Source organism: Trichosurus vulpecula, chromosome 1, assembly GCF_011100635.1.
Source record: "Trichosurus vulpecula isolate mTriVul1 chromosome 1, mTriVul1.pri, whole genome shotgun sequence".
Lineage (NCBI taxonomy): Eukaryota > Metazoa > Chordata > Mammalia > Diprotodontia > Phalangeridae > Trichosurus > Trichosurus vulpecula.
Genome location: NC_050573.1, coordinates 448,563,928 through 448,579,465, shown reverse-complemented (window position 1 = coordinate 448,579,465; position 15,538 = coordinate 448,563,928). Strand labels below are relative to the sequence as shown.

At 37.1% G+C, this 15,538-nt stretch overlaps 1 protein-coding gene across 2 annotated transcripts in view; it reads left to right on the top strand.

Moving 5' to 3' along the window:
• The window catches only part of SSBP2 (single stranded DNA binding protein 2), a 424,376-nt gene that overhangs the window by 146,911 nt on the left and 261,927 nt on the right, over positions 1 to 15,538 (top strand). For both annotated transcript variants that reach the window (XM_036741120.1, XM_036741118.1), the window contains exons 2-3: positions 899 to 971; positions 13,373 to 13,434. In XM_036741120.1, the coding sequence (XP_036597015.1) occupies positions 899 to 971; positions 13,373 to 13,434 (135 nt within the window). The remainder of the gene's footprint in view (positions 1 to 898; positions 972 to 13,372; positions 13,435 to 15,538) is intronic.

Sequence of the window (15,538 nt, the reverse complement as noted above, 5' to 3'; positions counted from 1 at the left end):
GCACATGTAGAAAAAGTTAAGGTTTATATTAACACACAGAAAAAAATTGGAGGCGATAAAGTTGTTAGAAAGTTTCCGTGAAACAATCACATTCTTATGCAAATGAATGATTTATTTGTATTATAAAAGGAGACTTCCTGGAAAATAGGGAAAGGAATTCATATTATTGGTCATAGACTTATAATTGTAAAATTATGCTGTATAAGGTAGGACAAAGGTAGTGAATGAACAAACCTGAATTGTGATCGTGACCTTTCTTGCTCACAGAGACACATCTTTGCCTTTTTCTTCACATATTATCTTAATTGTAAGAAGTTTCTGAATATTCATGAGTGTGTATGAATCTATATAACAAATATGAATGTATACATGGATATTTCCATTTGTGAATACATATATAAATGTGTATATATGCATGTCCATATGCCCATATACATATAACGTTTTTATGTATGTGCTCAGAAACATGTGAATATATGTGTGATTTTATTAGTAGGGAAGTTGTCCTCTTTAGGAAGGAAACTCCTCGTAATGATGATTGGTACCTACTCTGCAACTTACATGTTTGGATGGTTGGTTGCCTGATGCTCTCAGAGGTTAAGTGACTGATTTGGGGTCACCCAAGTAATGTATGTGAGAGGCTAAAGTTAAACCCTCTTCTCAGCTCCAAAGCCAGCTCTTACAGATCCTATTCAAAACTGCTTTTTGTGTGTGTATACGTACAGACATAAGAATGTAGAGAAAGATGGAAATGTAAATGCCCCCATAAAGCATGGGAAAGGATGTTTCTCTTTGTATTTTATAATGACATTATTTTGAAAGGAAAAATAATATGTTTTCTTTGAGTTTGAATTTTAAGAACTTTCTCAATTATTAATATATTTTATTCATTTTCTAGGTTAGCACTCTATGTATATGAATATCTGCTCCATGTAGGAGCTCAGAAATCTGCTCAGACATTTTTATCAGAGGTATGTTTTGTATCTTTTTTGGCTTACAATTTTGGTAGATTGCATAAATAAATGAATGCCTGTTTTAAAATAAGCAGTTTTATATAATTCATTTATGTATGTGTGCTTGCATGCTATATGGTGAACTTCTGTTATTGGCATGTATTTACCTTGTGGATTATCAGTGTAAGCAATTTTTTAAAATCCCAGACTACTCGCTTAGCATACTTTTAGTCTACATTTCCCTCCTTGTAGTTGGTGTTTCCTTAGGAAATGCAAAGCAATTTTAATATTATCCTAAGCAAAATGTGCTCCTTTAAAATAATCTTATATATTCATGTACAGATTATTTGGGGAGTAACTGTTATTTTAGAATATTTGTTCTGGCCATTAATATTGATATAGCACAGAATTGATTCCTTTCTCATATATTATTTATTTTTTTGAATCATTTATTTATTTAATATTTTTAGTTTTCAGCATTGATTTTCACAAGAGTTTGAAATCCAAATTTTCTCCCCATTTCTACCTTCCCCCCCTCCAAGGTAGCCTATATTCTGATTGCCCTGTTTACCAGTCAGCCCTCCCTTCTGTCGCCCCACTCTCCCCATCCCCTTTTCCCTTACTTTCTTGTAGGGCAAGATAGATTTCTATGCCCCATTGCCTGTATATCTTATTTCCTAGTTGCATGCAAAAACTTTACTTTTGAACATCTGCTTTTAAAACTTTGAGTTCCAACTTCTCTCCCCTCTTCCCTTCCCACCCACCCTCCCTAAGAAGGCAAGCAATTCAACATAGGCCACATGTGTATCATTATGCAAAACCCTTCCACAATACTCATGTAGTGAAACACTAACTATATTTTGCTACTTCCTATCCTATCCACCTTTGTTCAGTTTTCTCCCTTGACCCTGTCCCTTTTTAAAAGTGTTTGCTTTTGATTACCTCCTCCCCCTATCTGCCCTCCCTTCTATCATCCCCCCTTTTTTATCACCTTCCTCCTTCTTTCCTGTGGGGTAAGATACCCAATTGAGTGTGTATGTTATTCCCTCCTCAGGTCAAATCCGATGAGAGCAAGATTCACTCATTCCCTTAACCTGCCCCCTCTTCCCTTCCTATAGAACTGCTTTATCTTGCGACTTTTATGTGAGATAATTTACCCCATTCTATCTCTCCCTTTCTCCCTCTCTCAGTATATTCCTCTCTCATCCCTTAATTTGATTTTTTTTTTAGATATCATCCCTTCATATTCAACTCACCCTGTGCCCTCTGTCATATATGTGTGTGTGTGTGTGTGTGTGTGTGTACATATATATATATATATATATGTACACACACATACACACACACACATATATATACTCTTCAGCTACCCTAATACTGAGGATTCATGAATTACACAAATCATCTTTCCATGTGGGAATGTAAACAAAACAGTTCAACTTTAGTAAGTCCCTTATGATTTCTCTTTCTTGTTTACCTTTTCATGCTTCTCTTGATTCTTGTGCTTGAAAGTCAAATTTTCTATTCACCTCTGGTCTTTTCACTGAGAAAGCTTGAAAGCCCTCTATTTTATTGAAAATCCATATTTTGCCTTGGAGCATGATACTCAGTTTTTCTGGGTAGGTGATTCTTGGTTTTAATCCTACCTCCATTGACCTCTGGAATATCATATTCCAAGCCCTTTGATTCCTTAATGTAGAAGCTGCTAGATCTTGGGTTATCCTGATTGTTTCCACAGTACTGAAATTGTTTCATTCTGGCTGCTTGCTGTATATTCTCCTTGATTTCGGAGCTCTGGAATTTGGCAACAATATTCCTACGAGTTTTCGTTTTGGGACCTTTTTGAGTAGGCGATCTGTGGATTCTTTCAATTTCTATTTTACCCTCAGGCTCTAGAATATCAGGGCAGTTCTCCTTGATAATTTCTTGAAGGCTGATATCTAGGCTCTTTTTTTGATCATGTCTTTCAGGTAGTCCAATAATTTTTAAATTATCTCTCCTGGATCTATTTTCCAGGTCATTGGTTTTTCCAATGAGATATTTCACCTTGTCTTCCATTTTTTCATTCCTTTGGTTCTGTTTTATAATATCTTGATTTCTCATAAAGTCACTAGCTTCCACTTGTTCTAATCTAATTTTTAAGGTAGTATATTATTCATTGGTCTTTTGGACCTCCTTTTCCATTTGGGTAATTCTGCCTTTCAAGGCATTCTTCTCCTCATTGGCTTTTCGGAGCTCTTTTGCCATTTGAGTTAGTTTATTTTTTAAGGTGCTATTTTCTTCAGTATTTTTTTGGGTCTCCTTTAGCAAGTCATTGACTTGTTTTTCATGGTTTTCCCATATCACTCTCATTTCTCTTCCCAATTTTTCCTTTACTTCTCTAACTTGCTTTTCCAAATCCTTTTTGAGCTCTTCCATGGCCTGAGACCAGTTCATGTTTTTCTTGGAGGCTTTTGATGTAGGCTCTTTGACTGTGTTAACTTCTTCTGGCTGTATGTTTTGGTCTTCTTTGTCACCATAGAAAGATTCCAAAGTCTGAGTCTGAATCTGAGTCTGTTTTTGCTGCCTGTCCATGTTCCCAGCCAACTACTTGACCCTTGAGATTTTGTCGGTATATGACTGCTTGTAGAGTAGAGAGTACTTTGTCCCATGCTTGAGGGGCTGTGCTGTTGTTTTCAGAATTATTTCTACACAGCAATCTCTGCCGCACCAGCGCTCCTCCTCCCCCAAGAACCACCAACCCAGACTGCAACTCAGATCTAAGCAGGCTGTGCACTCCAGCTCTGACCTGCCACTTAATTCCTCCTACCAGGTGGGCCTGGGGCCAGAGGCAACCGCAGTTGTAGTTATGTCCTCAGAGCTGCAGCACCTCTGCTGCCCCTGGGGCGGTGGCCGAACTGCGAACTCCTTTCACTCTTTTCCTGCAGTTTTTCCCACTAACCTTCTCTGTTGTCTTTTGTGTTTGTGGTTTGAGAAGTCTGTTAACTGCCACAGCTCACTGATTCAGGGTGCTAGGGCCTGTTCCACCCAGCTCCCGGCCTGGTTGGTCTGGGCTTTGCTCACATTGGGCTCTGTTCTACTTTGCTCCCAGCTCTGTGTGATAGACCTTACTAGTCACCATCCAGTCTGTCCTGGGCTGGAGCCCTGTTTCCATCTGCTATTTCATGGGTTCTGCAGTTCTAGGATTTGTTCCAAGCCGCTTTTATAGGTGTTTGGAGGGTCCTGGGGGAGAGCTTTAGGCAAGTTCCTGCTTTACAGCCACCATGTTGGCTTCGTCCCCCACATCCCTTTCTCATGTTTTGGTCAGGAAATATTTCAGTTATCACCTTTTGAGCCTTTCTGTTTTCCTTACCTACACGTATTTGACTAGCTCTTAATTTGAGCTTTTTTTCCACAATGGTTCTATTTTTTCTAATTCTGTTACTGATTCTGATGCTCTCCAGACTGTGAGAGAAGAGTTCGGGGTTTTCGGGGCTTTTTTGTTCAAGGTTATTACCAGATTTGCTTTTATTTGGACCATTCCACGAGCTCTTTCTGAATCCTAGAGCAAATTTTGCCTCTTCAGGGCATCACTTGGGATCACTGGAATCCAACCTTCTTGTGGGTTTTTTTTCCTAAACCAGGATAAGTCTTTTTTGTTCCTTAAATTTTGCAATATTTCCATACCTTTATTTGAGACTACAAAAGTAATATTCTTCAAAAGAAAAAGATGTAATGTAGAACCATAGAGCTTTATGGATAATTTATTCTAGCATCCTCATTTTACCAATGATGGAACATGTCTCCGGTTCCTTAAGGGCAGAGATTTTCACTTTTGTCTTTATATCCCCATCCCTTAGCACATGCTTGCTGATTGATTAACTAGCTGTCTTAATGCTGCCTTTTCATATTCCAAGACTGAGTGCCAACGTTTGCCATGTCTTTCTGCCACAAGTCACCATCAACTGCTGCTGGGGGGTGGGGGTGCGGAGAGGGGAGAAATCCCTTTCCTTCCTTCTGCTTCCTAACTCCTTAGTGCTGTAGAAGAAAGGCTCAAGGGAAATTGTGAAAAAGTAAGTAAGCAAAAGGCCAAAAGTAGTCTCCCATTCTGTCCCATTCCCACTCACTGCTCAAGTTAATTGGGGGAGAAATTCCCTGATCAACCCTCTTTTCCATGTACATATGGACATAAATGCATACTTGTATCTCAACACCCCTGACTTAATGAATGCCAATATGGAATGACCACCCCATTTGGTTGCCTGTGTTCTTGAAGGAACATTCTTTCCCTCTCTTAGGTTGCCATTTGAAATTTCTCTACCTTCCTGTTTCCCCTTCCCCCTGGGCAATTGCTGATACCATTTCTGCCAAGAATTGCCATCAACCTTTACCTCCAGTCCCTAGTTTTAACTTCTTCCAGGGACTGACTCAGGACATCTTGTGTGGTGGTTGTATCAATGGTAAAGGAGAAAGAGGAGTGAGTAAAATTGGCAAGTAAAGTGAAGGAAGAAGAGTTATCCCCTCGTGATCATTTTTCCATAGAGTTATAGCTGTTATTCTGTCCCACTCCATCATGAACTACCCCTTGTACTCTCCTCTAGTTTTTTGTTATGAACTTAGCAAATACCAACAAACATGAACATTCTAGTGTACAAAAACAGGAAAAAAAGTCTTATATGAAGCTGTACATTTCTGTTCTGTTCAGTTTTTAAAGCTATATATTAAATTTAACATAATAGCATCCTGATTATATGTGTCCTCTCCTGAACTTCTTTCTGCTCTCTCGTCTGTTTTTTGTTTCATTGATAGTTTTATTTCTCTTCTTTTATTTGAGTCACTCTCACTACCCATCAGCTCTCCAGCCCTGCTAGAAAGAAGCTCTTCCTTACGATCAGCAAGTGCAGTCAGGCAAGCAAAAGAAATCAGTACATTGTCCATGTAAGAAAATGTATGTCTCCTTGCACACCTCTGATGCTGCATCACCATTCTGCCCAAAGATGGGAGACATGCTTCATCATGTCTTCCAGAGTCATGATTGATCACTGCACTGATCAGAATTTTTCCAACTTGTTTTTCTCTACCCAGTTGTGTAAATCATTCTAGTCCTATTCCCTTCACTCTGCCTCAGTTCATACTAGGTTTCTTATGTTTCTTTGAATCTAATTCTTGTGCCATTTTTTAGAGAGTTATAATATTATTACATCAGGTCCCTGTACTTTTGTTTTTAGCCATTCTCCAGTTAAATGGATACTCACTTACTTCATTTACAGTTTGTTGCTACATCAAAAAAATTCTGTTACAAATATTTTTGCATATGTTAGTCACTTTCCTTGTCGTCGATCTCTTTGGAGTATTGTCTAGTAGTAGAATAACGGAATCGGAAGGTATATGCAACATAGCACTCACCTCATCTCCAACTTTCTGCACAAACTCTTACCTTAGCTCCTGTTACAAAATGCCCCCTATAGGCTAAGTCTGGGATTTCTTCCAAAATATAGGTGAATCTTACTTTAGGCTTTTGTGCACTCAAACATTAACATGATTGCTTCTGTGTGCTTTGGGTTTTTTTCCCTATGGAACTTAAGTGGAGAAAATTTTTTTTCAAAAGTTTGAGGGGAGTTGTCAGGTAGATAGAAGAGAGCCTTTTAAGCTTTACCACTTTTCCCATTACTTCAATAAGTTAGAGTCTTAAGTCTCAAAAGAACCATGTACTTGCTTCAGTGTCAGGAGAGGAGAAGCTGTGAGATTGTTATGTTTTCCACTAAGTGGGAGAAATACTAATTGGGGAATATGAGTAGTAGTGATGGACAGTTAAGAAGGCAGGCCATTCTTTACTGTTAGGAAGAGAAGAAAGGTAGCCAGGTCTGAATGATTAGATGAGGGGTGGGGAACTTGTGGCCTGGAGGCCACATGTGGCCCTCTAGGTCCTAAAGTGCAGCCCTTTGACTGAATCCAGTCTTCATAGAACAAATCCCCTTAATAAAAGGATTCGTTCTGTAAAACTTGGACTCAGTCAAAAGGCTGTACACAAGTACCTAGAAGGCCACATGCGGCCTCGAGGTTGCAGATTCCCCATGCCTGGACTAGACTCACAGATTCTTAAAGTTTCAGGAACTTCAGGAGTCATCTAAGCAAACCTGCACAGCCGCCTATGTTACCACATCCCTGACAACTGGTTGTCCTGCTTCTACATGAATGCTTCCTTTGACAGGGAACTCATTCTAGTTTGAGATGGCTGCAATTGTTAGGAAATTCTTTATATTGGGCCTAAATCTAGCTCCCAAATAGTTCCTTCTATTGGTCCTACTGCTGATCTCTGGATGATAGTGCTTTGTACATTTAAATAAAACACTGAAATCTCCAGAAGTCTATTCACCTCAACTAAGCAGTCTTCTTCCTTCAATTGTTCTTCATATGATAGTTCCTTGTTTTCTCTCCATTCTGGTCTCCTTTCTCTAAGTACATTACATTTTGTGAGGTTTGTTCATAGTATGATCAGAGTATATCCCTTGTTCTGAGTCCTTGATAAATCTGTAATCTCATCAATATGGAAATTCCTAGTGATTCCAGCAGCAAATCTATCTGAATGCCCGCTTGTCCTATACAAGAATCTGTATTTCTATTAATGCAGCATAAGAACCATTTTGCTTGTTTTTGGCTGCCATGTTGCACTGCTAACTCAGTGGGTTTGGAGAACATTCAGTAAAGTCCCAAGGTCCTTTGTGCATAAGCTCCTGTCTAGACATATCTCATTCATGCTGTATTTCTGTCTTATGGGTGTTTTTGCAAGGACCAGAACCCAACAGCTCTGTATCCCCTTTCTTGGTATTCCTATCTCTACCCTTCAGTTTACAACTTTGAGAGGTAATAGGGAGCCACAGAAGTTTTTTGGATAGGAGAGTGACATGGTCATACCTTTAGGAAAATCACTTTGACACTTATGTGAAGGATGGATTGGAATGGGGAGAGTCTTGAGACAGGGAGACCTGTAAGAAAGCTATTGTAATAGTCCAGGTGAATCATGATGAGGGCTTGATGAACTATGGTGACTGTGTGAGTGGAGAAAAGGAATGTAAATGTAGTGTATGAGAGGAGTTGTAAAACAGTAGTGTCAGACTCAAATAGAAATGGATCTCTGTGGGCTACATAATGACTTAGAAAAACAAATTAACATTACCTGTGTTGCCTTCTATTTTATTTATTTTGTTAAAAATTTTCCAGTTACATTTTAATCTGGTTTAGGCTGTAACCCAGAGTTCTTCAGGCCATGAGTTTGACACTTCTGGTGTAGAAGTAGAGAAATGACAGAAGTTCACACTTTTTGTAAATATATTTATAAGCCAGAAAGTGACCTAGATGGAGGAGTCCTGAGATTGTGCCATAGGAAGATAATTTGAAGGAACCAGAAATATTTAGGTTAGAGAAGACAGTTTGGTGGGGAGGAGGAGTAGGGGGCAAGGAAGAATGGCTGTGAGTTCTTTCTTCAAGTAGTTGAAGAGCTGTGGGATTCAAGAAAGATTGCTTGGTTTTGCCAGAGGGCTAAACTTGGAGCATTGGGTAGAAGTTACAGAGATGCTGATTCGGCTCTATGTAAATAAGAACTTCCTAATTATGAGAGCATTGTAAAAGTGAAAAGACTGTACAACAACTTGTTGCTTACTTTCTAGGGGGCATTCTTAGTCCGGGGGCGGGGTGGCTCTAGATTGCCTCAGAAATTCCTTCCAAAAGTCAGATTCTATTATTCAGTGAGGTTAAATACATGAAAAACATTTTGAAAAATCAAAAGTCTTATGCTGCTGCTGAAAATGATCATAATTGTTAAGACTTCTCTGAGATCCCTTTCCTTAGTTTTATTCAGTGGAAAAATGAGCTGCTTCTAAATAAATAGATAAATAAATCAGATAAAGAAATAAATGTATGTGCAAATACTGGTGGAGAGGGAATCCTCACCAAGAGTTCCCAATTTCATTGCAGATGCTCACTTTCTCTGCAACTCATGGTCTTTTGTTGGGAAGGGTAGGGCAGGGCTCTCCCTTTGTCACCAAGGCTGGAAGTGCAGTGGCTATTCATGGCCAGAACCCAGTACTGATTGGCACAGAAGCTTTAACCTGCTGAATTTTTCTGACCTGCCCCTGTTTTCCTCTCATTAGGCAGTGCGTTTCCCCCACCCCCAATCCTGGGGCTTGTCGTATTCAGAACTTAGTATGGACACTTAGCTTTAGTCCTGTGGCACCTCAGAAGTCCTGAACTCAAAGGACCCAGCAGCTTCAGCCTTAGCCTCCCCCACTGCAAGGGAATATAGGCTTGTACTACCATAGCTGGTAGTAATTTATAGTCTTGGAGAGTTTCCTAGGGCACTGAGAGGTTAAGTTACTTGTCCATAGTCACAAAGCCAGAGGCTGTCAGAGGCAGTACTTGAACCTAGGCTTTCTTGACCTTGTGATTTCTCCATCTATTACCTCAGAATCTAATACCAAGTAGAAAAATGGCAAGGTTGAAAAATATATAAGATTGACAAAGGAATTTGTTTTACTCTTTGAGCTTTTGCTGTTGAAAGAGATGTAAATCATGCCACAATTTTACATATAACTTGGCCTTTTTATTCTTTAAAAATCCTTGAACAAAATCACTTGAGCTACTTTACCTCATTTTTGTGTAATAGTTATAAATTTCTTGGAAGAGCTATATATTGATTAGTTTAAAATTTCAGGTAGGAGTGGCATAGGTAGGCAAATTATTGATGCAATTCGCTTTAAAAAATTCAAGCTTGACATTTTTTCGTATTTATAATATACATTGATTGGCCATTGTCCATATTTATTATGATTAATACAAACCTTTTTAGATGTTGCAATTAATTTCCTTCAAATTAAGATCAGTAATTCCCTAGATTTCCTCTTCTCTTTTTAAAAAATGCTTATCACATGTACAACTTTCCAATCTTCATAGATAATTTTGGTTTATAAAAGCAAATTACTTGTCTTCATCAGCATCCCCACTGGTTTACATTTTATTTACTTCACAACCTTGACAAATCCCACCAGTTTCTAGCAATTTAATGGCACTTAAGTTTTTCAATCTATTCCCTAAATTCTTCCTTAAAGATTTCAGTCTTAGTTAAGGCCACCCTCTGAGTTCCTGTTAATTTTTTTTTAAGAGCCCTTGGGATAGGAATTTCCCCATCTCTGTAGTAATGACTAATGGAAGGAATTTGTTCAATTTCTCTGTAATCTACAGTAATGATCCTCTCTAATTGCCCTCTACCTCTTGGTGGTCTCAAGGATCTGTGGGCACATTCTCCTTCTTGTACTTGACTAATTTTTAATTATTTAATCTTTAAAGTTAAGGCAACAATTGAGTCTTACTACATTTGATTTTTAAGTAATATTTTAACATTTACCATTGACATAAGGTAAAACTTCAGTGTGCTTAGTAAGTCTTCGGTAAAATCATTAATGTTACTAATTGCTAAACTAGGTCTGAAACTTTAAATCCCGTTTTGGGGGAACCAAAAAAAAGGTTCAAACAAGCATTCTCCCTCACATAAAACTTTTATGAGAAAGGAACAAGTAGCAAGTAAAATGAATAAGTTGTTATTGGGCAATAAAGGGCAAATTTCTTTCAAACATTCTTGAGATCAAGATGAAATTAGGCAAAAAAGAATGACTGAAATATCCATAACCCAAGGAGGTCAATGGCAGAAAGAATGGCTCCGTACTCACAAAAATATTTATAGCAGCACTTTTTATAGTGACAAAGAACTAGAAACAAAGTAGACACCTTTCGGTTGGAGAATGGCTAAGATACTTGTGGTACATGAATGCGAATGTGAGAAATCATAAAAATGATGAAACTGAGAAACTTGGGCAAGGCATACAAGAATGGATGCAAAGTAAAGTAAGCCAAACCGCGCAAACAGTTTTACACAATGATCATAGCAATAGAAACGGGAAGAACAACAGCAAAACAACTGAAATTGAATTCTGTGAAATGACCAAGCTTGACCTCCTGGGACACAGGAGAACGCTGCCCCTCCCCCTATCTTTGCAGAAATGAGGAGCTGCGGATGTGGAATACTACATATCAAGTCAGACTTTTTCAATATGCTGATAGTCTTGTTGTCCTTTTTCTCTCCTCTTTAAAATCCTCATTATTAGGGATGGCTCCCTAGGAGGAACATATTGGAGAATATCAGAGGATCTAAAAATAAAGGATATAAATGAAAATTTATTTTTGGGAAAAAATTTTTCAGAGTATAATCACAAAGTCATAAATTTCGAGCTAGAAAGAACTTGTATGTTATAGGATCCACATTCTCCAAAGCTTTTATGTCTAGGGCATTTTACAATGATTTAATAATCCATAAACATTTTATTAAGCACTTACTGTGTTCACCTAGCACTGTGCTAAGTGCTTGGGGTACAGAGAAAAAAGCAAAAATAGTCCATGCCCTCAATATTACATTCTACTAGAGGAGACATTTAAGTATATACAGAATATGTATGAGGTAGACAGAAGGTAACTTCAAAGGAAAAGTACTTGCAGCTTGCAAATACAGGGGAACTGGAACCTCTCAGTGAAGCAGACTTTTCCATTGCTCTGTGATTTTGATAAACAGAAACTACTGTATGTCACTGATGGTTTTCTTAAAATGTCATTTATGTTATGATTGGGGACCCTTTTCTTCATTTTTATCAAGGAACTTTCACACCCCAGCAGAAATAGAGGGTAATATTCCCCAGACTTCACCCATAATTCCCTTTTCACCTAAATATGACTAATCAAGAGGGAAATGTCAGGAAAATGTTACTTTTAGAAGATATGACCAATAGACAACTTGTTTCTTGAAATCCAGTCATTACCACTTCTAGTGTAAGTCAATTGCCTTACATTATGTATGACTATTATAAACACTAGAATTTTTCTGTGTGGGTGTTGGGAAGGGTCTAGACCTGTAGATTATGTGAGTAGAAGAAAATTCCCAGTATGAAAACTTCCTCTACCGATGTGGATTAGCAGCTCTTATAGGGTTACTTTTGGGGAGCTGAGAAGCTAAATTTGTCGATGGTGACACACATATTAAGTGCCCTAAGCCAGAATTTAAATCTAAATCTTCCTAATTCTTAACTTTTTGACTCTATTCATTATGTCATACTTCCCCTCTCCTCTGGCTCATTCTAGAAACTGAGGCTTAGAGAGATTAAAGGCATGTCAGTGGTCACAGAGTTCCAGATAGGGAATTCAAACCCAGATCTTCTCAGACTTCAAGCCCAGTACTTTTCCCACTAAGCCACAGTTTAGTTTCTCTGAGTCTCAGATTCTTCATCTGTGAAACAGGAATGTGGATTTCTGTGCTACTTACTTCAGAGGCTGCTTTGACATAATGGCTAGAGAGCTGACTTTACAGCTGGGAAGATTGGGTTCACTCTGAGACACATACTGGCTTTGCAACTTTAGACAATTCCTTTAACTTTCTTGTAGTAGCCAACTCTTTAAGACTAAGTTACAGAGTGGTGCCAGTCTTAAACTGGGGGAAGGAGTGTCCTCACCTGAGATTTCTTTATGTAATGAGGTTTAGTCCCTATCCCTGTTACCTGTGCTACTTACGTCATAGGATTCTTTTGTGAGGATCAAGTGAAATTTTTTTTAAATGCTGTGTTGCTGTATAAGTGATAGCTGCTCATTGCTATTTTCTATCTCTATTATAATTTTTTATTGGTGACCCACCAATCTATGTTATACAACAGAACTTGCCAACTTAATTTTCTAAATCAAAAGGAAAAATAACATCCATATATCTTACTTTTATTTGCAAATTTCAGCTATCTACTCAAGGGAACTTTTAGAGCTAGTATACAGACACCAGGCCAAATCAAGCCAAACACTCTACTATGATGGATCTCATTATAAGATGCCAGCACAATTCACTGCTTTTAGTTAAAACATTTATCCGATCATGCCATCACTAGGGCAAGCTGATATCTAAAACCAAATGATGAATAATCTAGCTAGCAGAATGGTCCACATTGATCACCACTGTAGTATCCAGGAAGTTAAGAAACTAATGTGGCATATTTACAAATACTATAGTTTTACCATGTGTTAGGTGTCCTGCTATATTTATATGGATGGAAATAATATAATGTTACTTGAATTAATTTTTGAGACATCAAATTCTGTGAAAAGAAATGACTGTTGCTTGTATTATCATCTTTGCAATAAATGTTAAATTTCAAGGTTTTTTTCCTTTAGTTTACAGGAATCAATAACTACTTAAATATATATATTTATAAATCCTTAATAAATAATAATATGACAATAACAAAAGCCTATATATTAAAATATTAAAGAAGGAAGTTACTGCTTTATTATATGTGTGAAGAAATTTTGTGTACACAGCATTTGGGGAAAATTTTAATATCTTTTTAACTCTGTTTTAGATAAGATGGGAAAAAAACATCACATTGGGGGAACCTCCAGGCTTCTTGCATTCTTGGTGGTGGTAAGTGTATCTTTAAATTTTTCCAATTAAACTACCTTTATAATGTATTCCAATGGCCAGCATATATGCAGGAGTATTTAATGACCAACAATGCAAGTTTGTCATTGTATATATTTTCTATACTTCTGTCTTTTGTTCTCAAAGAGCACTCCATTTTCTAAATGTTTCCCATATCCCTCCAAAAAAAAATCTGAGAAAAAACACACCAAAACTCTTATAACAAATATGCATAGTCAAGTAAAACAAGTTCCTGCATTAGAAATATAGAAATGTATGTCTCATTCTGTATGTTGGGTCTATCACTTCTCTTTTAGGAGGTAGATAATTTGCTTCATTATTGATCCTCTGGAATTGTAGTTGGTCATTACACTGATAATAGTTTTTAAGTCTTTCAAACCTATGTCTCTACAATGTTGTGTTATCATATAAATTGTTTTCTTAGTTCTGCTCACTCGACTCTGTATCAGTTCATACAAGTCTTCTTGTGTTTTTCTGAGACTGACCCTTTCATCATTTCTCCTATGTTAGTATTATTCCATTACATTAATATATTTGTTCAGCCATTCCCCAATTGATGGGAACTCCATTACTTTCCAGCTGCTATAAAAATCTTTGTACAAGTAGCTTCTTTACCTTTATTTGATCTTTTTGGGATATAGGTCTGATAGTAGAATGTCTGGGTCAAAGGGAGTACTCAGTTGAGTGATTTGGGGGCCATGGTTCTGAATTAGCCTCCAGAATAGCTGTAACAATTCCCAACTTCAATGACATTAGACTGTACATTAGACTCCTGTTTTCTACTAGTCCCTCTAGCAACTGTAATTTTTCCTTTTTTTAACCTTTTCCAATATGATAGATGTGAGGTAGAAATGCAAAATTGATTTAGTTTGCATTTTTCTAATTATTAGTGATTTGGAATATTTTTTCCTGTGTTTGATGATAACTGGATTTCTTTCTTTGAAAACTGCCTGTTAATATCCTCTAGCCATTTATTTATCGAGGAATGGAGCTTATTCTTGTAAATTTGAATCACTTCATTTTGTATTCTGGATATGAGACTTTTATCACAGAATCTCATTGCAAAGATTTTTTTTTTCTTTTATGTCTTCCTCCTCTAAATTTAATTGCATTGGTTTTGTTTGGGCTAAAACTTTTAAATCTTATGTAACCAAAATTATCCCTGTTATCTTCTATGAAGCTCTCTATCCCTTTTTTAAATCTTGAATTCATCTACTTTCCATAGATCTGAAAGATAATTTCTTTCTTGTTCCTCTATTTTGCTTATAATATGATGTTTTCAATCTAGTTCATGTATCTACTTGCAGCTTATCTTGGTATGTGATATGAAGTGTTAGTCTAAATCTGATTTCAGCCAGATTGCTTTTCATTTTTTACCAGCAATTTTTGTCAAATAATAATTCCTTACCCCAGTAGCCATGTTCTTGGGTTTTATCAAACACTAAACTACTAGGTCATTTGCTTTGATATGCTTTTATCTAATCTTTTCTACTGATAGATCCCTCTATTTTGTAACCAGTGCCAAATAATTGTGATAATTAGTGATTCGTGGTATAGTTTGAGATCTAGTACTGCTAGGGCCCCCTCTTACCTCCTTTTTTCTTTGTTTCTGGCTCTTTCCTCCTTTTTTCTTTGTTTCCGTTAAGATTCTTGACCTTCCTTAATATCAAGAGTTCTGGACCTGGGGTCTATGAGTTTGTTTTTATTTTTAATGTTATGCATTTTATTTTATGCATTTAAAAATTTTATTGAGAGGAGTCGGTTGGCCTCTACACACTGTGAAAGATAGTATCATAGAAAAGTTTAAGAACTCCTCCTCTAGCTGAATTTGGTTATTATTTTATTAGTTTTCTAAAGTAAACCTTTTGTAGTTGGTAGTTTAGTATGTTATTGAATACATAAATTAATTTAGGTATTATTGTCATTTTTTATTTTCTAATTTATTTAGTATTTTATTTCCCCTAGCTACATGTAAAAACAATTTTTAACATTGATTTTTTTAAAACTTTGAGTTCCAAATTCTCCCTCTTCCTCAGCTCTCCTCATTGGAGAAGGCAAGCAGTTCGATATACATGTGTAGTCATGC